Here is a 25,980-nt window from a genome sequence, read left to right on the forward strand (position 1 = left end):
GGCAGCAGCAGCGGCTGCAGCTGCAGCAACAAGTCGGGTAAGTGGCGGCAGCGGGGCTTCTGCGCCTGCGGCCCGGCCCAGGGGGCGCGGCAGAGAGGACCGGCGGGGCGGTCCCGGGCTGGGGAGGGGTCGCGTCCCCTCCGCGCGGCGGGGAGTTAAGCTGTCGGCCCCCACTTGCGGGAACTCGTGTGCGCACGAATCCACTCTGGCTCCCGAGGGCTGGCCCGCAGCGGAGTGGGGGCGGGGAGAGCCGGGACCCTCGGAGAGCCGGGACCCTCCGGAGAACATCTTTGCCAGCCTGCCCTGCGCGGGCAGAGGGAATGAGGGCTTTTCCGCCAACCCTGTGGACTGGGGTTTCCCCTGGGCCCTTGAAAGCACGAGTACTCCCAGAGTGTGTGATTACCCATTTCCCCATTCGGGGATGCCAACCCTTTCCCACTTCACCCCTTGAAATCCTGACTTCCCCTGCCTTCACCTCTCTGCTGCCTTTTCGGTCAGGGTTTGCATCCTGTCTCCACAAAACCGGTCGTTAAACGGCCCGCCGTAGCACAGGAAGAGGTTCCCCTCTCTAGGGGCCAGAGGCTTATTAACCTGGAGGCTTTGCCTACCTGGCTGGGGACCGTTTGCGCCTCTGCTTTTTGAAGAGGTTGAGGGCCCAATAACAACACTTTCCAGTCTAGACCCTTAGTTGAGCTTCCTCTTTTTGGGGGCCCAGGGCTTGTTACATTTAAGTAGAAACCATTCCTGGAGGGAATAGGTATGCCCTGCTTGCAGAATAGGGTTGCTAGCAGTCATCTGTTGCTAGGGCTAAGATAATAAATTGCTACAAGGAAATAAGAACTTCCTGTTATTAAAAGAGTTATGCTGATACCTGTCGGGTTCAAATATTGGCCATCTCTAAAGGTTATCATATTAAAACAGGGTCAGAGACGAGATAAATCCATTCAGAACAGTTATTTTTCTGAAGTCCTGACCATGGTCCCTCTTGGGTCAAAATATATTTGGTATCTTGAGTTCCCAAATGTCAGTAAATCTGGATTATGGGAGGCTATCATTGTTACCATAATATTTTGATTTATGCCATCACAACAATAACTAAAGGCAAAATCTTAGGTTGAAGAATTTCCAGCTGATTCTGTGTTTAATGCCACTGCGCCTAGCTTGAGTAATATCATTCCTATGTTTGAAGAAAGATCGCTGAACTCTCTCTCCCAGGACAAATTTTGACAATTTGTGTGAGTTTTCCTCCTTTTTGGAATTCATGCTTACCAGGATTGTATCAGTAGAATAGGGCACAGGTTTGCAGTGAGTGTGCTCAGTTCAGGAGGGCAGGAAACTTAAATTCCACTTCCGGATCTGCCACTTTCCATCTGGCTTTGAATTCATTACTTTACCTCCTTGCTCCAGTTTTCTCATCTGCAAAAAGAGAATTTTACCCACCTTCTTCATCTTGGGCTGGGGCGGGGGGAGCTTGGCAAGCTTTTCCTAAAGGCCCAGGAGTAAGTCATTTTGGCTTTGCAGGCCATAGAGGCTCTGTCCCAACTAGTCACTCATCTTTGCCTTCAGTGCAAAAGCAGTAGTAGGCCACACAGAAAGGAGTGAATGCGGCTGGATTTGGCTCGCGGATCGTAGTTTTAATTTTAATGTGAGATATTATATGCCAAAGGCATTTGAAGCCAAAAGCCTCTGCCCTGGTAGAGGTGAGGGGCCACAAGCGTCTCAGCAGCACTTTTTAAACAGATGTGTAAACTACCTGTTTTCCGTTGCCCTGCCCAGGACCTGAAGAGTAATGCAACAGCAGGCTTTTGAGGCAAGCAGATACCCCTGGCAGGAGTCCTTCCAGAATGTTGCCGTGTGCCTGCCGTTCCGCTGCCCGAGGTGTGGAGACCATACCAGGTTTAGAAGTCTGTCCTCGTTGAGGGCCCATCTGGAATTCAGTCACAGCTACCAGGAAAGAACCCTCCTGACCAAATGCAGCCTCTTCCCATCCCTCAAAGACACAGACCTAGTCACTGCCTCAGAACCCCTGAAACAGGGAAAACTGCAGGGTACGGGCCACGTGGTGAAGCAGAAACCCAGCTATGTGAACTTATACAGCATTTCGCACGAACACTCCAAGGACAGGAAGCCATTCGAGGTGGTGGCCGAGCGGCCCGTGTCCTATGTGCAGACCTACACGGCGCTGGACCTGCGTGCAGACTCGCTGGAGGGGCCGCGCTCCAGTCCCGGACTGCCCACCTCGGACACCAAAGCCGCTTTCGAGGCCCACGTCCGAGAAAAATTCAACCGGATGGTCGAGGCCGTGGACAGGACCATCGAGAAGAGAATCGATAAACTCACCAAAGAGTTGGCCCAGAAAACGGCCGAACTGTTGGAAGTTCGGGCGGCCTTTGTGCAGCTGACGCAGAAAAAGCAGGAGGTGCAGAGGCGAGAGCGGGCCCTGAACCGCCAGGTGGACGTGGCGGTGGAGATGATCGCTGCGCTCAGGCAGCGCCTGAGCGAGTCCGAGGAGGAGCTGCTCCGGAAGGAAGAGTAAGTGGTGTTGTGCCGTCGCTTTAGGCGCCTACCCCCAAGTTACAAGCACAGGTCAAGCCACGATTGGGTTTTTCTTACTTGCAGCTACTTTGGCTGCCTTTCGCATTGATACAGTTGAACGTGGGATGCACAAGGCTTTTGATACCATTGACCCTCTCTGCGTATAGTCTGCAACCCGGCAGCAGGAGAGTCAAAATATTCAGTCCCTTCTCGCCTTGGAAATTATAGGAACGTTCGTTTTGAGAGAGAGGAGTAGCAGTGTATCTGTGGTGGGATCGGTTCCCAGCACCAGCTGGTGAGCAGGGGGGAGGTGAATGGGAAGGCAGAGAGGCAGCTCTAGCCCAGCCATTTCTCCTTGGTAGCCTCCCTCCATGTAGCCAAGTCAAGAACATGAGATGCTGTCTTGTTCGAGTATATAAATATGCTCTAAATACCAGTAATTCTGGCTTCTTTGCCATTTTGGATTATCTGCTCGTGTTAATTAAATGTTGGTAGCTGAGAATCCATTTAATTATAGTTTTTATTTGGAAGAAGCAGGCATTAGTAAACCCAGAGGAGACTTTCTGATCCTGCTGGCTTCTGTGATTTTAGTTTGAGAATTTTCTTTTTGTAGAATGGTATGTGATGCTAGAGTCAGTCAGGCTTGCACAGAGTTGACAAGTGGTTTTCACAAGATAGAGGTGAAAGACATCCTACTTGGAAAAGCATTTCCTTATCAGGAAGTATGGCTTCAACTCAAACTAGAAAAGCATACCTAATAATGCAGTATATTTCCCAAATGCAGAATGTTGGAGTTAGTTTTAAATGGAGGCTCAGAATTCGTAGAATCAAAGGGCATAAAAATGGATACCCTAGGATAAACTAGAAGGAAGGTTTCAAATAACTTGGATTATATTATAGAGGTTGACTTAATTTCATACTTTCTGTGTCCACTGGCACTCTTCTATCATGTATTGTCTCTTAAAGTGTAGTAATTAAAGCCTCTCCATTTGGCAAGAGGCTGAGAAACCCTATATATTAAAGAGATCATTACCTAGTATCACTAAATGCCTACATTCTACCTAGAGGGAAAGCCTGCTCTGATCAACTAGAAATTTTTTTAATTACCTAGTGAGGACAGATTCAAATCAGCCACGGATTTACTTTGCTTTTAGGGAAATGATCTGTAATGAAAAATGTTTCTTTCTTGGCTTCTGGAGTTTCCCCATGAGAAGTTAGTGCCATGATGACCCATTGGGGCCACCAGGGTGATTAACATTGCATCACCGGAAAAATGGCAGATGGGGTTCCCCTATGTGCAAAGACAAGCTTAGAATTAAATTTGTGGTATTTCTGTTTGATTGAAGAGCAGTGAATTTAAAAGGAAAACAAACTGATTGTTTGCACATATTGATTTGTCATATTTTACTTATTAATTACACAAGTAAATAATGAATGTGGGATTTGGGCTGGTGGTTGCCTGGAGGGAAGCCAGTATGATGGCAGGGAGAATCATATAGTTAGATCTAGGTTATTGCCAAGGATCTAACTTTTGCTTGGGGTGTTGGGTTCAAGAGTGCTTAGTTATTAAGAATATCTTAGTATAACTTAGTAAAAGCGGGCCATGCGTGGATCAATTATGATAATGTTAACCCAGTGCTGTTACCTGAAGACCAATTGAAAAAGTAATATATACTCATAAAAAAAAAAATTTAACAGGGTAGAACTGTATGTGTTAAAAGTGTCCCTTCCTCTCCAAGCATACCCTGCTCCATCCTCCAGAGACAGCTACTGTTTAGCATGGTGAATGTCCTTCCAGACCTTTCCTATGTAGTTACAATCGTATGTACTTTATACACAGAGAGAGATGCTATATTCTCCCAAGTGGAATCGTGACACATACTATTCTGCCACTTATGTGTGGAATTTGTTGTTGTTTTAACATAGTGTGTTGCAGGCATCCTTCAGGCACTAAATATAGGATTATGTCATTCCTTTTGGCTATCGCATGGCCGTGGTGTGGATGCCTTCATGGCTGATTTCATCAGCTTGCTATTAATGAATACATGGTTTTGTTCTGTTTTCCTAGTATTAAAAATAGTGCCTCAGTTAACGGCCTTATACATATGTCTTTGTTCACGTTTTTGTGAGTATATCTGAAGATAAATTATGAATTGGTTTTTAGTATGTCATTTTGGACTACGGAGGGGGGCAGCAGCAATAACATTAAAAATAAAAACACTTTCAATGAAAATACAGTGAAACTGCCTTAAAATTTTAAACATAAAATTAACAAAGTCTTCATTTTTTTAAAGCCTTCATTTGGCCTGGCCTGTCAGTTTGTATTCAGGTCTCAAATAATCACTCTTTCTGTACGTAAAAAAGCACTGAAAGAGTCTTGTTTCCAGGAAGGACACTGGAGCTCTTGGTCTGAGAGGGTGACTGGCCAGCTCCCTCAGGTTCTGTAGTGTTCAGCCTCCCTGACACCCACCCCCTGCCCCCAAAACGGGGTGCAGAGCAAGCCAGCTGCCCATCTGCCGCACCACTGAAACCGAGTTCATTCGACTAGATTTGCCTGCCCAGGACCAGCCCCTTCCCTCCTCACCAGCCCTCACGGAGCTATGTCTTTGACCGAAGAGGTGACCTCTTAGATACGGGAAGACCCTATTTGGCCAGAGAGCAAACCAGGAGTTGTGCTGCCCTGCTAAACCCCTCCAGATGAGCCCTCAAGACTTATTTGTGAGAGAAAGCACGTGGTTGCAGTCCTACTCAACATGGACTTCAACTCTGGGGACCCTTTGAGACACAGATGGGAGATTCGGTTTTAAAAAACCCAAACACCTACGTGAGGCTCTCTGGTGTACAGATTGTTTTTCCCTCAATTTTAAGATCCTTTCAAGTGAGGCTTAGGAGGCTCTTCTGCTTACGGATTTGTTCTCTCAACTTTAAAATCCTTTCTTTCAAACTGAAATGAAAGACTCCAGGGCCGCTTCTGCCCTGAAGCTGTCCATAGGCTGAATGGCCTTGCATTATAGAGGGCCTATGTAAGCTCTATAACAGAGGAGATTGAATAGGCAATATCTTGTACTTTTTGGGCTGGTGAGTCTCATTGTATCCCTGGAGAGAGGTGTCTATTTGTTTCTGGGGTGCAAATCCAAGGGAGATGTTGTCCGTCATCTTCACGAAGTCTCTGCAACTTTAAAAGTGCTATTGAAGCAGGTATTTACTTATTCAAGAGTATTCAGAGCTATAGGGTAGCCACTGCCTGTAATCAGGTAAATCAGTCCCAGCCAACCTTGCGGTAAGGTATCCCTTAACAAGAAAGGATGGACTTGGATGGTAGCTGATTTGTGGCTGAGTGGGTCATCCAAGGTTTGGAGCACACCTGTGTAATACCAGTAATCCCAAGTTTTTCTGTACCTCCTTCTGGTAAGACTGGAAAGCCCTAACTGAGCACCTGTGATGTGCCTGGCACCGTGCTAGGTGTATATGGGGAACATAAAATTCATGCTGTTTTCCTCTAAGGAGCTAACATCCTGCATAGGAAGCATAAAACATCCCTGTGATCATGTCCATGTTCAGACCCAAGGTAGTTGGAACAAGTGCTTAAATATAAGGCATGGTTTCAAGTTGATAAACTATTAGAGAACAGATTTTTTTTTTTTTTTTTAAATGTGGAGAGGCCACACTGAGGAAGTGAGGAGGAATGGCAGTTATTTGCATCGGTGGCCAGAGGAGAGCGACATTGAAGGGACAGCAGGGAGAAGAAAGACTATTAGAGATGGCCCCTGAGGAGATCGTGTGATTTGGGAACTGGAAGGTACTCCTTGTCTCCTTCAGGATAACACTCTCATTTTACAGACGTGGAAAATAAGGCCCAGAGTAGTGGAATGACTCGCCCAAGGACAAAAATTTGGTAGCAGAGCTGAAATTGAAACCCATATTCCCTGTCTCTCTGCTGAGTGCTTTTTCCATTAATTCACTGTGTCTCAGCCAGACTTTTGAAAATGGGGTATTTGCCCAAAGCGTCATGACTTATGTAATACTGAATCTGGCCCATTTTGGAATGGGCCGGCTTCTTTGCTGTTTTGAGAGCTGCTACGGTGACGTCATTTATTTTTCTGATGAGATTAAAGGAGATATCAGCTGGCATCAAAGGTGTTGGGAAATAGGGAAATGCTGGCATCCTAAGTGTGGTTATGCTATTCAGCTTCCGGAATACCAGCCCAGGGCTTTTAACGTGACTCTCTGGTTGTCCGTGGCCAGTCAGAATGGAGCATGCCAGCCCTTTATTGTGGTGAGGGGCCCCCTTATAATTCTGTCGAATCTCCATCCTACTCCCTTGCAAGCTACGATAGGTATAATCCTTCCCTTCTTCCTTCATTATTTGCCCTGCTCTCAGCTGGCAGTCAGCCCAGGAGACAAATCTTGCACTAAGTGCCTGCCGTGCGTCAGGTACTGTTCTAGGTCCTACCGTGGTATACCGGATGAGTCCCATTTCTGCATTTACGGCAGGAAGAGGCCAGAAGGTAAAATTAAACATTAAACAGATCATTAGGGGTATGATGAAAGAGGCCTAAAGGGATGGCCTGAGCCAGGTAACATGAGTTAGGTTTCTATCGTAAGCTAGCTGTGGGATGCTGGCCTTTTAAAGTTTGACTTGGTATACCTTGCTTTGCACAGCTAAACCCTCTTGCCACTTAATTACAGCATTTCTATTTTTGATCAGCTAAAGCAGTGAGTAGACAACTTGGTCTCCAGATGGATCCATAGCTAGGAAACAGGCCAGGAAAAATCATGTTACATGTAGGGTTCAGTGGGACAGGGAGGGGTCTGTTTGCTCCACATTTTAGTGCGTTTATGTAAATGAGGTCCTCTCTTTCCAGGCTGCTTTCCATGCAGACTTAAAAGTAATGTAGGAGGGGCGCCTGGGTGGCTCAGTTGGTTAAGCGACTGCCTTCGGCTCAGGTCATGACCCTGGAGTCCCGGGATCGAGTCCCGCATCGGGCTCCCTGCTCAGCGAGGAGCCTGCTTCTCCCTCTGACCCTCCCCCCTCTCATGTACTCTCTCTCAAATGAATAAATAAATCTTAAAAAAAAAAAAAAAAAGTAATGTAGGAAAAACTGGACGTCAAACACGCCCTCTTAGGGATGGTTAAAAGTTGGAGACCAAGGAAAATATTCCGTTTTTCTCTGTCTAATGTCCATGTACCTTCTTTCTGTCTGGACCAAGGGGCTTAGATGTAATGTTGATCTACTTATTACCAGTGAGAGTCATTTGACTTTCTCATTAGAGTTATTTTTTAAGCTCTTAATGAGAAGTATATACCTTTCGGTTTAGTCAAAGAAGCCAAAAGAGAAAGGTGAGGCAAAGGGCCAACAAAAGTAGAGATGGCATGGCTTCAGATGGGCCGCAGGTGCCCATTCCACCCTGTGGGGCCCCTTGGGATGCACAGGAGCCAACCCTGAGCTCCAGGTTGGCAGCCTGGCTCCCAACACTGCAAGGTGGTGGACTCCAGCTTCAGGATTTGCCTCGCGGCTGACATTACGGTCTGTCTGACGTGCTCTGTGATCAATAGCTAGCCTATTTTTAGCCAGAGGTATTTTTACCATTTCACATACCTCCAAAGAGGTTCATAAATCAGTAATGTAAAATGAAATTTAAATAAGTTGGTAGAGCTTTGCCTTTGGGAGGAGAAGCTGATTTTAAAGTGTTGTTTAAGAATAGAAGAGAAGCATCAATTTTAGATCCCACCCTCAGTCCTGTGGGAGGTACCTGTATTGTGGATTACTTTTTGGTTTTATGCCCTAGTACTTGTCTGGAAAAAGATAAAAAGAAACCTCAGGCTCTTTTTGTCAGTTAAAGATTTTCAGCTAGAGTGTGGTTGTACATTTCATGCACTCAGCAGAAATTTGTTGTGCCCCTATTGTGTGCTGGGCTAGTGTTTGGCGCTGGGGTTACCACAGTGAAGGAGCAGGCAAGGTCCCTGACCACACAGATTTCCCAATGGATGGGGTACACGGCATGACTAGTCCTCTCTGCAGTGTGCGTTGTGGTAGGAGGCAACGTTCTGTGGGAGAACACAGCAGGTCACCTAACCCACACCTAGGCATGTGTGGGAAAGCTTCCTAACAGGAGAGCCCTGAGGTTAGAAGACTCATTAAGAACGGAGACTAGGGAAAGGCAGTGGGAGGGACCCCAGTGGAAAAACAGCGTGTGCAGAAGTAAGAATCTGGCTCACAGGCTGAATGAAGGGAGGTCCCCGGTGCTGGAGCAGAGACAGAGGTGATGTGCATTTATGAGGCCCAAGGGGAACATCAGGCTATGGGATGGCCATGAAAACATAGGGAAATGACTGTAAATTACAGTATGCAATATGATCAGTGGGTTGTCTCCTATTAACAATGCACTTTGTAACATTGTAGTGAACACCGGGATGCATTAATGCATATTTCCCTCTATCTCTACACCTGCTTCTAGAGTGGGTTCATCACATGACAGTGTATCTTTAATTTCTCTGAATTATCCTGTCTTTAACCCACCTCAGAAGAAGTAATTGAGGGGTTCGATCTGTAAAAAATTAAATATTATCAATGTTTCAGACCTATGGCCATCCTGTAAATGAACAAGTGCCTGAGGGAACAAGTACGCTTTCTAAATAAAGCTTTGATCACACTGAAAGGGTTTTTTCACTCGGTGCCCCTTTGTTTGTTTGTGAATCTCAGGATGTGGACAGATTTCTAGCTCTGCATTTCATTCTGCATAACAGTGAGCTTCAGACTAGTTTCTTATCCTATACTGGTACTTTTTCCTTTAGTATCAAGTATTGATTTTAAATAAAGTATATTTTCCACCAAAGCTTAAAACCTCGTGTTCTGTAGTATTTAACCTTTTTAAAAAATACGTATATGAGAAGTCAAAGATGGGGCTGGAAGTGACGTAGACTCAGCTTCCCCGAAGCTGGTTTGCACACAGCCTGATGGGATTTCACTCAGGTTCCCTCTGTCTTCTCTCCCATCTGGCCTCCAGGCTTCCCCCTGTATTCTAGGTCACAGGGTTGAGAACCTAAAATAAAACCACACAAGTCTCTTCCTCTTCTCTCTGATGGCATCATATTATTCTTTCTCTTAGTCATTCAGCTCAGCTTTGTAATTATGTATTTATTTCATTATTTGTTTCTTTTAATATTTGCTTCTCCCACTGTATCCAGGGTTAGCACACTGCCAACCTGTCCAGCCTGCTACCTGTTTTTGAGGAGCTTGTGAGCTAAGAATTTTTAATTTGAAAAAAAATTCAAGAGAGAAATAATTCACGACATATGGATATATGAAATTCAAATTTTTAGTGTCCATAAATAAAGTTTTATTGTTACACAGCCTCTATGGTTCTTTTGCACTAGGCAGAGTTGAGTAATTGTAACAGAGACCAGATGGCCTGCAGATCCTGAAATATATACTCCCCAGTCCTTCACGAAACGTGGGCTGACCCTGGATTCAGCAGTAAGCTTCATGAGGATAGCCATGGGTTCAGGACTGCCCCAGCACTAAGCCCAGTACCTGCTAACATTCAATAAGTGTTTGTCGAGTTACCAAATAGTGGAACAAATAAACGTGTGGACTGTGACCACATCCTCCTGGGGTTCCAGCCCTCGTTGCTCACCCCTCACCCACGTTCTGAGATTCAGGAGCACCTGTACCCAGCCTGGCAGGATCTCAAACTGTTGGCCCCACTTCTTCTTATATTGCTAAAAAAATATCTAAGGATCCCCGTAAGTTTTGTTAGTGTGAGTTTTATCTATCAATATTTACTGAATTAGAAATTAAAACTTAGGGGCGCCTGGGTGGCTCAATTGGTTAAGCGTCTGCCTTCGGCTTGGGTCATGATCTCGGGGTCCTGGGATCAAGCCCTGCATCGGGCTCCCTGTTCGGCAGGGAGTCTGTTTCTCCCTCTCCCTCTGCCTCTCCCCTCCACTTGTGTTCTCTCTCTCTCCCAAATAAATAAATAAATCTTCAAATAAAAAAGAAATTAAAACTTAGAAATTCAAAATACAATTATTAATTTATTTAAAAATAACAATAAGATAACAATACTCTTTAGCAAAAAGAGTAGCATGGTTTTATAAGTTTTGCAAATATTTTTAATATCTGACTTAAATAGAAGGCAACTGGACCTTGTTACTTTTGCTTTTCGTTTGTTGCAAATCTGTTGTTTCGGTGGAAGTAGATGAAGGAAATCCGATCTCACATATATATGTAGTAAGAAAAGAGAGGGGTGCTTTAATAGCTTTGTCCGAGAACAGGATATTCTGCTTTGCTACTAGGCCAGAAGGTGACAATTGGTAGTTTCTTCAAGATTCATTGAGATATGGGATCTGAAATCCTATCAGGGAGTATCTTGTTCTTCCTTATATTGAAACCTGTTGGTCTGTCTTCCACTTTGAATGGATATTTGACAGTTTGGTCTAATTATTAAAGCGGTTATAAATGCAATGTTGTTAAACCTCATTCTTTTTCATTCAGGAAATTCCCAAGATTCCTTGGGGAGATATGAGGTGTTTCTGGATATTGTTGGTCCAGATTGAACAGGATGTGAAAGGGGAATCTGAAGTTGTACACACAGGCTAGTCCACAATTAGTCACTGGGTTTGGTTACCGTTTTTATCTAATACAGACACCCAGACATATTCTCAGCATGAGGCACTTCTCCAGCCATCATCTTATATAACATCTTATTTGAAATTAAATCATCAGGCTTGTTTTAACTGTCTTTTCTTTTTCTTTCTTTCTTTTTTTAGTTGATGTGAACCATTCGTAAACTGAAATTAAGTTAGTATTGACACCAGGTTGGTTGAAAAATGCAAAGGGTGTTCACTTCTCAGCTTCAGGGCACAAGGTAATTGGATGAGGGAGAGGTTAGAAAAAGATGCTTCTCTTCTACAACATGACATAACACTCCAGGATCAGCTAGGAGCATTGATGTTAATTTGCAAAAGTTTTATATAGAACCAGTAGCAAAACATTCCATGATTTAAAAATATAGCCACAGTCATAAACCATATTGCACTCAGGTTTGTTTTCTTGCTTTTGAGATGTTAATCCTGTGGGATTAAGGGGTCAAATATTGCTGTTTTACATTCTAAGCTTTACAGCCTGAGAACCCCCAAATAGTAAATATGCATAGAAAAAAAAAAAGACTGGAAAAATATACTAGGATGTTGATAGTAGGTACCTCTGGGTGTTGGGATTATGGGTCATTTTTTGTTTCTTCCTTGTCCTTTAAAATATTCATTACAACGAATATATATTGAACATTATATGTCATGTATTATATCAAGTGATGGGCTTAGAGCAGGGAACAAAAAGGCTGATTTGGCCCTTGCTCAGTTTTAGATCTTTTAATAGGTCAATTTTTATCTTTCCCAAAATAAATGTAAAATATTTCCGTAATGAGGTAAATATTACAAACCAAAATGAATTGAAAAAAATACACTGGCTCTTTGTCTATGTTTTTCTTTTGGGTAAGGGAGAGGGTTGTGGGTTTTGGTTGTTTTCCCTGTAAGTACAGTTTGGAAACTCCTGTCATGATTCAGATACCCTAAGTAATCACCTACGAAGTCTCTACTCTGAATGAATGGAAGCCTTAATGTCAGAAAGACGAAGGAATAGCCATTTCCCAGGCTCTGTTTTCTAGTGGTACTTTTGAGCTCCATCTAGGGGATCTCAGCCATTCCTCAGAGCCATGAACAGATGTGGCATGCTGGATATAGCACCCGGACGGGCCCCCCATTATTTTGCTGCTAGTTTAAGGTTACTTAGGCAGATAAAAGCTGAATGACAGTAGCGCTTTAAAATTGGCTGGTGTCCGTGGCCTGGACAGCTTGGAAAGTTCACGTCTTCCATGCAGGGCTCATACGGAAACATCTGGAAATAAACTTGAGACTTGATGATGGGAGAAAACTCCTTTCCAAAGGGATTCATTTCTTTTATGAGAATTTTTCTTAGCTGCTGAAAGATAATAGAATTATTATGGAATTGGGGTTTATGTTTGATCCTGGAGAGGAAACTAGAAAAAAAAAAGGGGGTTAGTATAATAAGCAGTTCTGTGATGAATCATGTCAGAACCAGTCTCTTTTCTATTTTTATAAATATGTAATTTCTAAGGCTTTGCAGAGACATTTGACTCTGAAGGAAGTGTCAGAAAAGTTTCAATATAGCCAAGTGTGACATATTTGTGAGAGAAAAAAATCACAAATAATTGTAAAAGTGAGTCACTGACTAATTGTACAGAATAAAGGAGCAAGAAACCACTACCAACTATTTTGCAAAAAACTTCTGTAAAACTTCCTGGGTCAGACTTACCTGAAATTCTGCTCTCAAGAAATTATGGAGCTAAGTGGAAGGTGCAGAGAAGGCAGTGGATTTCATCAACTATGTAGAACAAATGATGGAGTTAGATTTTTTTTTTTAATGGGATTTCTTAATCTGAAATGAAAGAGGCTGGGAGGAGAATGAGCAGTCTTTAGAATCTTGGTTCTGCATTAAGTTGAAAGTGGCCAGATAAAGGAGGGGGTACTCCTTGAGGGTCAAGAGAGATTCTGAAGACACATACAAGAAGTACTATATCCAACAGGTGGTAAAACGATGGAATTCATTACTCCTGGTGGGTGTGGCAGGACATACAAAGGGGAAGGCTGAAAGATCTTCATAATTTCTTATTGAGAATTGGATGAAGAGAGTTGTGATAATATGCACCTGTTGGTCATGCTGATTACCTGGTACTTGGCCTGAGAAAAAGGCCAAGCACCTGTGTGTTTGCGTGTTTGTATGTATGTGTGTTTTCGCAGAGTTGCTCGTGAGAATGGCTACCAAATTGTTACAGGTGTTGGTCTCAGGATAATGGGGTTTCAGATGGTATTTTCTTCTTTATATTCCTCATGTATTTGAATCTTTATAAAGAACGGATTTCATTTTAAGTCAGGAAAGTGTTGTTTTCATCCATGCATTAGAAATAAAAAGATATCAAATAGTAATAAAGTTATTAAAATTTTTCTGGATCTGTAAATGACAATGAATTATGTGGATAAAGGAATATTGTTTGAGGTATTTTGCTCAACTTTTTAGGGGAAGGGCAGTCCTGCACATGAATTCTCCTCTGTCAGCTAACATAGCTTTCCCGGTGGACCTTGGGTCAACCTCAGGATGGCATTTCTTGGACTATTTCACTTTTAGCTCAAAAATGCACAGTTGGACAAGGTGACTCATTTTACTCTGCATGCCCTTTCGTTTCCACACCTTCCCTCCCTGTGCTCTCTTCTCCCCCAGCAGCTAGACTTTTAAAATGTAAGTCAGAACTTTTCTCAAAAGTGTCCATTGGTTTCCCATCTCATTTATAAGAAAATCTGGAGTCATTATAGTGGCCCCCACTCTTTCTGTCCTTCCCAGTCCCCGCCTGCAGCCAGGCAGCCCTCCTAACTGTCCGTCAGACCTGTCTCTCCGCGAACCCACCTGGCTTATTCCTTGGTACCTGTTGCCCTGTTTCCCTATCCTGAAGGTTGTCCCTGACCCCTTTCTAAAATACCACTCACACATTCCCTTCTTCTGTTACTTTCTGTCCCCTTGCACCCGATTTCAGTTTTCTCCTTAGCGCTTACCACCCCTGACCTAGATATTTATTTGGATATTCGATAATGACACTCTCTTTCTACTGCAGTGCAATCTCGAAATAGAATCACTAAAATGTCATTTTATCTCTTTTGCCATCACTGCGAGCACAGTGCCGAGGGCATTGCCTGACACAGAGTCAGCACTCAATAAATACGTGTTAAATGAATGAAGTCCTGGCTCATTTTTCCGCTTTCTGTTCTGACGTTTTTGCCTTGCAGAGAAGTTGTTACATTCAACCATTTCCTGGAAGCAGCAGCTGAGAAGGAGGTCCAAGGGAAAGCCCGGCTCCAGGACTTTATTGAGAATCTGTTGCAACGGGTAGAACTGGCAGAAAAGCAGTTAGAGTACTATCAAAGCCAGCAGGCTGCTGGCCTCTGCCGAGACATCAGTGAGCACGTGGTAAGTCGCACAGGTCCAGCCACCACGCCTGCGGTCCTTGGGTATGGTGAGATTGGGTCAAGGACAGAGGAGAGGGGAGCTGGGGAATGACTTGCGGGAACCTCCTAGACATCAGCGCCAGCCGTCCCTGTGTTATGAAGTCATACAGGTGAATCCAAGACACCTGGAAGTAAGTGAAATTCTGGATGCACGGTTGTCTTCACCCCACCACTCCACACCAACATAAATAGGTAGAGATATTTTTATATTAGAGAATAACAGAGTTGGAGGTGGCTGAAGAAATCATCGGTCTCAATCTGGGTGCTCAAGTAGATGGGGAGGTATTATCCTGTTTGGGAGCTCTTCAAGAGAATCTTAAGAAAGCTTTGGCCTTTCTTTGTAGTAGCAAAATCTAACCACATACCTCTTTTTTTCCCTGAAGTGGAAGGATACCACCATCTGCTAGTCTCTATAGGTGAAACATTCTTTAAGTAGATTTTCAAAAAGTCTTAGAGAATTTCACAAGTGGCAGTTCTATAATAAATATTTGCGTACAAGTTTATATATTGTTTCAGGGACTTAAGAAACCCCCAGAGCCCAGACAAGAACCGTGGATACGGCTAAAGGTCCAGATTCTGCTAAGTGGCTTGATCGAGATTCCCTGGTCTCTTTGGGGGTTGGGGAGGAGGTACAAATAATCACGCTCTAGATGAGGGAGATGGGGGGTCGTATTTGCTCTCTAAACAGTTTTTTTGATAACAACAAAGCCAAAAAAAGAACTTTTGAAACCCCAAAGTGGTTTATTTATAACATTTTCATGATCTGTTTGATTTTATTTATGCTTAGCCCCTTCCCCAAAGATTTTTAAATGATTCTTTTACTTCCCCTGCAAATGGACTGTACATATAAGGGAAAGAAAAATAGGGAACATTTATGCTAACCAAAATGTTGGTAAAGTTGCTACTGGTTGATTAAAAAGTTTAGTTTGAGCATTCTGGAAGCCAAGATTAAAGGGAAACATGATTAAATCACAAAAGAAGGAATGAGATGACAAGCAGGTGGATAAAAGAAGGAAGGTGGGAGGAACAGACAACAGGAAAAAAAAGAGAGAGGGAGGAAGGAAGAAATGAAGAAACGTTATGCAATCTTACTGTAATGTATAGTGAGCCTTAGAGCAGGGCAGCAACGGGAGCTCTAGAACTTTCCAGTCAGGAACAAAAGTGGGCTGGAAAGAAGTAAGTTTGTTACTTCTGTGAGGTTCCAGTAACTGTAATCAAAGCAGTTTTAGCCACCTGACATGTATATTATTTTCCTGTTGGTGTCTGTGATCTCCTGAGAGGGAGCTTACACTTCCCTCCTCAGTTCCTCTCTCACCTCCTTGGGAATCTGTGAGTGCAGTCATAACTCAGTGTGGCTGAAGGGAGGCTCTGAATCCTTTCCTGCCTTCTTCCCATCCTGCTCTCTATCAGGAGAGAGTGTGGCATGGGGTCACGGGGCCCAGATGTGAGGTGAAAAGGACTGGCTTCCAGATCATTCCCGCCCTGCTCCTTGTCTTCTGGGGCCTATAATTCTATTAAATGAAGCAGTTGGACCAGATGCTCGCTAGGGTCTTTGGCCTCTTAAATTCTCTGATCGTCACCTGACTTCAGTGGTTAAGAATTCTAAAATAAAAATGTAGCATGAATAGTCTTAGTATTTAGGCTTACAAGTAACCCAGAGCTAAGAAATGGGTAAAATTCTACTGTACAAAGCCAAGAGGATCTTAAAAGAAAGAAAGCAATGGAAGGCAAGGAGAAAGAGAGGAAGCCTATTCGTTCTCTCTTATTTATATTTCTGTGCTCACTTTCCTCTGCTCAGTTTATTTTTCCAGCTTGAAAATTAAACATCCTTTAAGAGATATTGCCAGTGATTATTTTCACTGAGATGGTAGACGCCATCAAAAGTTGGACAGGCCTCAGGTCTTCTAGTCAGCTGTGTATATACGAAGTTCTGTGTGTGTGTGCACACGCATGTACACACATAAATACACAGATTTACAGGCACACGTGCACATTCATCTGGACATACAAATACAGCAGGGAATTAATCCATATTTGCATCTCCTGTGTCCCAAACATGACATGATCTGCCCTCGTCAGACTTGATCTACCCGAGGAAGAATTGACTGATTGAAATAAAGGAAAATGCAGTTAAGATGGTAGTGGGGAATATAGAAGGGAGAGCAATCTGTGAGTAGGACACGGTCAGGCTGCAGTGAGGCGGACTGTCACTGTTGTCGGGAGGACGCATCGCCCCGAGAAGACCAAGAATGAGGTGCTTTGTTTCTGAAAGGATCGAGCAGAGAAGCACTTTCCCCGTGTTCGTGGAAGTCCTCCAGACTCCACTTTGGCCCGTAACATAGCACATTATGATGTAGTCTGCAGACCCTCAGACCGTTTCTCCCTTTTCCTTCAGCTGCTTAATCTTAACAATATACACACACCTCTGAAATTAGGAACAGTGTCTTTGATGTAATGCAAGTGCTAAGTCTGGCCTCCCAGGGTTCCTGTGGCCATCCACACACAGAAGAACTTGGATGCTTTTAGCAGGAAAAGCTTCAAATCATCACTTTATTGACTGACTTGGCCCAGCTTAGTGAAGCCCCAGAACAGTGAGGAGCTCTGGCTTCTGGAGCCTGAGCCACTCCCAGGAGAGCTCATTGCCCCAGAGCCTGGAATGCCGTCCCCAGCCGACCTGGCTCTTCATTGTTGCCAAAGCCACACTGAGAAGCAGTGTCTGTCCCTTCCCTCGTTTTCTCATTACCACCTCCAGACAGCAGTGAAATTTCTAGATTGATGGATGAGGTGCTTCTTTCCAAGGTGTGTTCTAGCTTTAAGATTCTTTTATGCCCTAGAAAAATTCCCCCTCACATTTAGTAAATGCCTTTTCTGAAATGATGTTTCGGCATCTGTAGTTCCCCTTAATTCCCTTGAGCATTTGCGTTCTTTTTCACCTGGCTGATTTCTAAAAACGTAACATGCTTACTCAGATATTTTGTCTTTGTGCTCTAAAAAATGCTGTCGAATTAGACATCAAGTGACCTAATATCCCATCTGCCAAAATCACGCACAGACCTGCTCAAAGGGAAGGTCATGAAAAGCTCAGATCATCTCATTTTAAGTGTTGCAGTTAGTTCCTGCAGGTTGTACGTCAGGGCTAGCAGCCATTCATTTAGTATGTGTTTATTGGGAATGCAGCACTTACTGGGTGCTGGGGGAACAGGGTGAATGAGGTGGGTGAGGCCCCTGCTCTCAGTGAGGAGGGTGATGACCCCAGAAACAAGTCCACACATAACTAGGATGATCTTAGCAGGTGATAACCCCTGTAAAGAAAAAGGTGAGAGGAGGTGTGTGAGTGGCTGCCCCCATCCCTCCATGGTCAGGAGAAGCCTTGCAGAGGAGGCTGCATTTGGACTGTGACCTGAATAACAGGACTGAGGTGGCTCTCTGAAAATTGGGAAGTGGCTTAGAAGGGAACAAGCTTGGCACGTTTGGGGGATGAGCTGAAGTCACAGATGCAAGAAGGTTCCAGATCATGCCGGGGCTTCTGGGTCACAGAAGGAGTTTGGATCCGTTCCAGAGCAGAGAGGGAAGCCGTTGGTAGGTTGTAAGCAGGAGGTGATTTATGTTTTAGCAAAATCCCTCTGGCTGCCGGGTGCAGGATAGACTAGAGGGGTACAGGACTGAGAGAAGTTTAGAAGGCCATTATGGTGTGGCAGGGGAAGGGGGATGGCAGCTTGGGGAGAGCAGAGGCGGAGAGAAATGGCAGGTATAGGATATATCCTGGGGACAGTGTTGACTAAACCAGCTGGAATTGCTGAAAGATTAGGTTTTAGCAGGTGAAGGAAAGGGAGGAATCGAGAATGAATCTAAGATTTGGGCCTGAACAGTTGAGTATACAGTGCTGCTATTCACAGAGGGGAGGTGGGAGGAGGGCTGGGTGCCTAGTTTCTCCAACCCAAAACAACCTGAGACACCATGTTTGCACTCAGATGGGCTCTCTGTGCCGCTATTTATATTTTTCCAGAACCTTCCTTAAGGACTCTTCTTGATCCCCATCCTCCTACAAAGTAGATGGACTACAAGAAAATAGAGGCAATGAGGGGACCTAAGGGGGCAGAGGGTTTCCATCTGCCTGAGGCTATGGGGCCAGAAGGAACAGCGGCCTCTTGTGTTCACAGGGAGGAGAGCATGTGAGGTTCTGTTGGGAAGGTGGTAGCAGGCCCTGCCTCCAGCCAAGCCTCATGATCTGTAGGATCACTGGAGAGATTCGGATCCAGCCATGGATTCCATTGATCTTTTTGTGTACAAACTTGCTGGCTCTTCCACAAACACATGCTCCTTAAGGAGGCAGAGCAGTGTGAAGTCTTGCTCGGACGTGGAATGTCCTAACTTGGGTTTGAAGCCCAGCTCTAAAACTGGTAAAGCATTCAGGCTTCAAACCAGCTACTTAACTTTTCGGCCTTACTTTCTACATCTGTAGGGTGGGGATGACAATGCTTACCTCATAGGGTTGTTTTGAGGGTTAATTGTGGTGGTTATATAGTCAGCATTTTATCCAGTGTGTGACATATAGACCTGCACAGGTCATGGTACTTATATATCTGTGTATAGGTGAGCTTTATGGCTCATCTCCAGCCATATTTATTTGTGCATTTACCTTTCGGTAATACACACAGTAAACTCTTCTAATTTCTTAAGGTCCCAGCAGGGTCCATCAGTGACATTCATAGGCACCAAGGTTTTGGTTCTTAAAACATTTTGGAAGTCCTCTTTGAATTAGATAACATTGTTGGCCTCTTCCCCAGGGAGGAAAGTATGCATATGCATGTAAATACACACACACACACTTTACATAAAATTCCAAGAGTATTATACGTACATAGGCAACAAATCATCAAACTATATGCTTACATACATATATACAGTAAAGTGAAAAAAATTTGTTATGCCATAAGAATAACTTTAAAAAGAAGGAAGCAATTTAAAGGAAGAAACACCCTGTAAGCTTTTTTTTTTTTTTTTTTTTTTTTTTACAATTTATACATAATACTAAAGTCCATTCCAGGAGCCGAGCTAAGAAACCCTTACTAGTGGTAGCGGGGCCATGGCGGAAAGATGGAAACACTGAAACCTTCGGGTTTCCCAGAAGCTGCCAGCCTGACACTTGCCTGAACCCTCTGTCTGACCTTCTTTGTATATTGCATAATCTCAAGCCCCTCCTTGGGGGTGCCTTTTTTGGTCCACCTCTATTAATCTCCTGTTGAATCCAGCCAGTGTGAACAGGGTCAACAGTAAAGCTTACTTTTCATTGAGTCAGAAGGCAGAAGCCAGGAATCTCATCTTGCCTTCCTGGGGACATGACCCTCAAAAGTTTAAGGAAAGCTTCTTTCTGATTTGTTTCTGACTACAGCTCAAGCTGCAGACAGGAGACCCGGGGAGAGTGACCCTGTTATGCTGAACTTGGTTTCTCTGATTATTTGAATATGGTAGGACTCTCGTCTTGGTCACACTGGGCCCCAACACCAACGTGGCCCTTTCTGCACATTTTCTTTATCATCCTTTTCTTCTGTGGGTCTGCCTCCTGCTGTGACAGCACTTCTTTTAGCGAAGGCTACATGAGGGAGGTCAGGAAGGAAGGTTGGGAGTACACTGGGTTTGCCTCTAAAGTGAATGGTGACATCTGGCTCACAAAATGATAGTTCTCAATTTGTTCTGCAAATGATATTTGAGCCCAGCCACAAAAGGGCATGCAGATACTTCATTGGGAGTGGAAAATAATCTCAATGATAGATGGCCTCAGGGACAGTTGTGGAGTTGGTCTTCATAGGCTCTCACTTTAGAAATGATGTATTTTAGGCAATAAACATTTTATGCCAATTTTCCGTTTAGTTGATACACTGTCACCAAGCACAGCTGTAGTAAATTAGCTGCACATGCAGCCTGAATTAATCAAGAAATAATGGCACATCATTCTAGTTTTAAAAAACATGTTTCTTCAGATGTTGCTCCATTAGAGGGCTCTTTGACATTTTGAAATTTTTTAGATCGACTGATAATGGCTTCTTGAAAATCTCAGAACAGCGAGCCACAGAGGCTCCCCGAGGAAGCAGAGGCCGAGCCCGAGATGTTCTTGTTCCCTGCCGTGGCGGAAGGTGCCATGGGCCGTGCTACTGATAACAGTTCCTGGCTTCCTTAATGGGAACGGTTTCTTAAAAATATAAGCAAGAAAGATTTTTAAAGCCAAATCCAACCTTCAAGCGAAGTAATGTTTTTTCTTATTTGTTTTCCTTCAGCTTACAGATATCTTCTCAAATAGGAAACCCAAATGCCTGTATGTATATCTTTTTATACTTGGGCCATTTGATAACGTTTGCATAATGTGTTTTCCTGTTACATTTTATGTATATAATATCTGTATTCAAAATGGATTTGAGAGTCTCCGATGAAAATGTACCTGCCTGGGTACCTAATTTCGTAAATTGCAGATACAACTTTTAACTATGCTAATAGCCTATTAGTATATGGTGGTATGTTAGTGGTCCAGGAGTATTTTTACAGTATTCTATAATGTAACTTTCTCTTATTGAGGTATAGTGTAATCATAGTAGCTGTATAGTAGTATTAATGTATGTATACTACATCATATGTAATATATGTATAAATTTATGCTAGGAATCACATACTTTATGATGGCTACACGACTATTACTACTATATATAGTCACTTAAAGAGTCAAGGGGTTTGGATTCTGGTCTCATCTTTCCCATAGACCAACTGTATGTATTATCCTGGAGAGTCCCTTACATTTTCAGTGTCTCAGTTTTGTCTCTGGTGAGAGAACTAGTAACATCTCCCTGGGAATTTGGCATCATGAGATAACATCATGAAGGCCACAGGACTTTTTGAAAGAAAAATACCGATTTGTATTTGACTTACTGGCAGCATTTCTGCCACTCTGGCATGCAGGAGTGAGTGTACCGTGGATGGTTTGTTTTTGCTTTTGTTTTTTTCTTTTAAGGTTCTAAACAAAATCTTTCCTTCTGCTCATCTCCCCCTGCTCGACCATCTGTAGAAGTAGAGGGCATCCACATCCTGTGTGTAACCACGCTGATCTCAAGACCCATTTTCATCCAAAAGGAAGGAGCTACCTGAGAAAAGCCAAGGATGACAGAGCCAGCATGCAGCCTGCTAAATCCATTCACGAACAGGCTGAGTCCCCAAGAGAACTCTGCAGACCATCAAAGAAAGGGGAGCCTCTGGGGTTTAGCCGGAAAGGCAACATCAGGCCCAAAATGGCCAAAAAAAAGCCAACAGCAATTGTGAACATCATCTAAAAGGGTGGTGGCCCTGGACTATCATTGCCGGGCTTTGCAGAATGTTATTCTGGGGGCCAACAATAATGCCCTTTGGGATACATCCCATAGTAAGACACGTTGGAAAAAAGAAGGGCATAATACATTTATTTCGTGGCCATTCAGGCACCTGGATTAACCAGAATTTAACAAACGGGAATCTCGGGGAACCAGAAATTTATTACAGGCCCCTTTTAGAAGCAAGAGGCAGATTACAGAAAGAATTGAAAAAAAAAAAATGAAAACAGTCTTATTCCAAAATTTTAGTTAAAAGAAAGCTCCAACTTGTAAAATAAATAGACCACTCTCCAATAGTATCTGCATCTGGGGTTCTGTGTGGGGGTGATTCAGCCAAGGCCCAAGGCCACACAAGATGTCAGGCACTAGGAAGAAAGTCTTCTGTGTCCACTGCTCTCTAAATTGTGGGGCAAAGAGTGGGAATGCAAAGTTCTCTTAATGGCAGTGAAATAGTAATATTTTTATTTGTTTTTAACTTTGCCCTCCATTAATTTGAAAGCTTCCAAAAATAAGGATTCCTGTTTCCCCAAGTATTCTGGTTAAACAATATTTCAACGTTTGGGTTGCTTCCAGGACTCATCTCGTTAGACTTCAGTTTTCATTTCCAGTTTGTTCGATTCAGGTTTGTTGTTTCCCTGGATGCGTGTTTATTCTGACTTTGGGGCGCCTCTGCTCTCTCCTTTGGCTGAGTGTTCTGCACCCCGAGACCAAGCTGCAGCCTCTGTCTTCAAAGCCATTAGTGTTGTCTGTGGTTGGGACGGAAAACCCCATCAAAACCTTATAGCCATGAAACTCTTTGATCAGTTCCCATCACAGTTCCGGGTCTGAAGGGCTGGAGCAGCCCCAGATGGCACGTCTCGTGCATCGTGAGCCGGGGCCTGGCAACACTGCAGACCTTCCTCAGCCCTTTCCTGCTGCCCTGGTAGTAGCAGTGGCCGCTGGGGGCTCTGGGCATGCTGTCCCCTTGCTGGCCTCCCTTTTCCACCTCCCGCTGCTTCTGTGCCCTTTGATGATTAAATATACGTCCTTACCTTCCAAGCAGGTGTTTGAAGCGTTCACTGGACACTGCTTTCTAAAGTAGTTTCTGAAACAAACAGTGCATGTGGGATCCACAGTCTGAGACTGTCCTCTCCCTCCCAAAAAAAAGCCTTCAATTCCATAAAGAACCATCTGTTAAGAACCTCCTGCTTTATGGTTCTCATCAAGAATGAATTTCCATGTTACTTTTTTTTTTTTTAATGTTAACAATATCATCAGGTCTTCTACAGAGTTTACAAGTGCTGACATCCTTCTGGAAAAAAGAGTAGTTATGTCCACAAATGTATACATATACATATATATATATAACACAAAATATATATGTCAGGTATATTAATAATTTATTTTTAAATACTCAGCAAAAGGTGTGTGTTTGTAGTGGGTGGTTTTTAAACTATATACATTAGTTCATGTAAGCTGAATTCTCTTATTTTAAAAATTAAAAGTGTAACCTAATTAACATTAGTAGAATAATTGTTATTGCAATAAACATCAGATTAGCAATGCATTAAAAATAGGTATAATGCAGTTACTTAAAGTGCCAGTAAGTTGAAAAGTGTAACTTATCATTATACAAACATTTTGAACCCATCATCGTGAAAACGTTGATTTTTGAACCTTCACTTTGACATCTGGCTCACGGGGGTGGGCCATTCATCTGGTGTATAGGCAACTATCAAGTGGGAAAAAACATTGCTGTGAAGTGAATATCACTGTTTAGGCTAACATTGTAAAAATTGTAGTGTTACAATTATTGTTTATTTGGAGACTTAATCTCCTCCAAAGTTAGTTATTATTGATGTTTATACCATGATTGCACTCTAGCCTTTTACATACTAAAAAATTGATTTGTTGGTTGTATTGCATGCCCTTTGTCCTGTAACACGTGTGTGCAATGACAACAACTTGTTTTTAAAGGTGGTAGAGCCAGATTTTTTTCGTTTTATTTAACGTAACCTACATTTTCAGTTTTTATTTAATATGCCTAGAGGGCATGACAGCTCTCTTTGACAGTGGTACTCGGTTATCTTCAGAAAGCACCATGTCATATCTACTCTACATACATTACACAAGACAAATGATTTTAAGATTTATTATATTAAAAAATTCTTTTTAATTCCAACTCAATTCTGACCGTCATACAAGGAAATGCATTATATATGTTGTGCTTCCTTAGAGACGTAAATTTGCTGTTGAAACATGGGAGCTGGCTCACTCTAAGGGATAGTTCACTTACATGCCATGGCCTGGGCCATGTACCATGTCCCACTTGGGTCTTATTTTTAAATATATATATTTTGTCCACATGGGCATTCAACCTGTGAGTTGATTTTTGGAGAAATTACCAAAGTTTCTGGGAAAACATGTTCAAGGCTATACTGAAGAATGGATTTAATTTTATTATTTGTTTTGTAAGGAAGAAATTTTTCTTTGAAGTGGTCTTTCATTCTTTTATTCCCAAACTAGGTTATAGATTTTCAACTGCAAAGTTCAGGTTGCTTAGACACTGTTTTCCAGCATTCTGCAGGGTAGATCAGTTGTATGGAAATTGGAATTTTCTTTTCCCAGAATTCAAAAGAAAAACTTTTTAGATTATGAAATAAATATACTAATAAAGCTATATTTATGACTAATGTGTTGGTATATTTTGTCTAGTTGAAGTGTTTCTGGGGAGCCAAGTGTGCTGGTCCATTGAACAGTGAACAAAATGGTCTTTCATCAATAAACTGTTCACTGTACATATAATCACCATGATCTTGTACCTAATAAGCTTTCTTGAGAACTTAGCTGGATCATTTTTATTTATCACAATGCCTATATCTAAAAGTTCTTTTTACATATGTTCACACTGAGAAGTCCTCATTAAAAGCCCATTTGGTGCTTTTCTCCCATCTTCCTCCACACTATGAGTAATTTTCCTACACTCTATTTTAAACTTGGCAACTCTTAGCAAAAACCATGGACAGATTTCACAGTGTATATCCCAACTTATATAGGCCATACATCTCAGTCATTGCAAGACCCAGAGAGTGATTACAATAGATAACAGAGAGAAGTACTGTATATCACTGGTAGATTACTCAGCCATTGGTCCTTTAAGAGCCATGGAATTAAGAAAATTTAGGGGATGCCATTTGTTTAGGAGCTGTTAGGGCTTTTAGGGAGATAACCTTAGTCTGTTCTTATAATTACTCGTGTTAAAGTTGATGGATTCACCAGGTCATAATGTTCTTGACGAATAACTGTGACATTCTCAATTATCTCTGGGCGTTAGAAAACATAAATAAATCCCAGTATCTTGATTCTGTTTAGGCTGGATCCTTAAAAAATGAATTCCGGAGATGGCATACATGCAGGCCCAAACGCGAACCCTGGAACCATTTCAAAATTTAAATAATAGGGAGCTTTAGATACTGGATTGTGTGTGTGTGTGTGTGTGTGTGTGTGTGTGTGTGTGTGTGGAATTAAGGTGGTGAATTTTTTTTTTCCATTCTTTTCTGTCCATGTTCTGTATCAATAAAATGGACACACCTGAAATTTTCATTTATGAAAAATATCTTTGGGATGCCTGGGTGGCTGTTGCTTGAGGGTCCAACTCTTGATTTTGGCTCAGGTCGTGATCTCAGGGTTGTGAGATCGAGCCCTGCGTCGGGCTCCACACTCAGAAGTGGGGTCTGCCTGAGATTGTCTCCCTCTCCTGCTACCCCTCCCCCCCGACAGTCTCGCTCTCTTTCAAATAAATAGATCTAAGAAAAGGATCTTTAATCTGTAGCACTATGATGTGTTTACTCTGCATTTGTAGCCATTATTCTAAGACATTCTAAGCCATTCTAAGAAATGAGTTTTTCTCTTAGAGGAACCTCACATATAGGTAGGCCTGGTTCTCCTGCCCACGCTGTAGTGGGGACACTGGTAAATTTTGTATATGTGGAGGCAGGTGTCGGGGATGGTGAATGAAAGCTTTGGTACCCATGT

At 43.0% G+C, this 25,980-nt stretch overlaps 1 protein-coding gene across 1 annotated transcript; it reads left to right on the forward strand.

The window, feature by feature from the left end:
* On the forward strand, positions 1 to 21,955 carry ZNF365 (zinc finger protein 365). The gene is made up of 5 exons (XM_021699875.1): positions 1 to 37; positions 1,777 to 2,532; positions 14,396 to 14,576; positions 20,890 to 20,927; positions 21,669 to 21,955. Exons 2-5 carry the CDS (start codon positions 1,790 to 1,792, stop codon positions 21,928 to 21,930), a joined length of 1,224 nt encoding a protein of 407 aa, XP_021555550.1. The 5' UTR covers positions 1 to 37; positions 1,777 to 1,789; the 3' UTR covers positions 21,931 to 21,955.
* Positions 21,956 to 25,980: the final 4,025 nt, after the last annotated feature.

Source organism: Neomonachus schauinslandi, chromosome 6 (genome assembly GCF_002201575.2).
Source record: "Neomonachus schauinslandi chromosome 6, ASM220157v2, whole genome shotgun sequence".
Classification (NCBI taxonomy): Eukaryota; Metazoa; Chordata; class Mammalia; order Carnivora; family Phocidae; genus Neomonachus; species Neomonachus schauinslandi.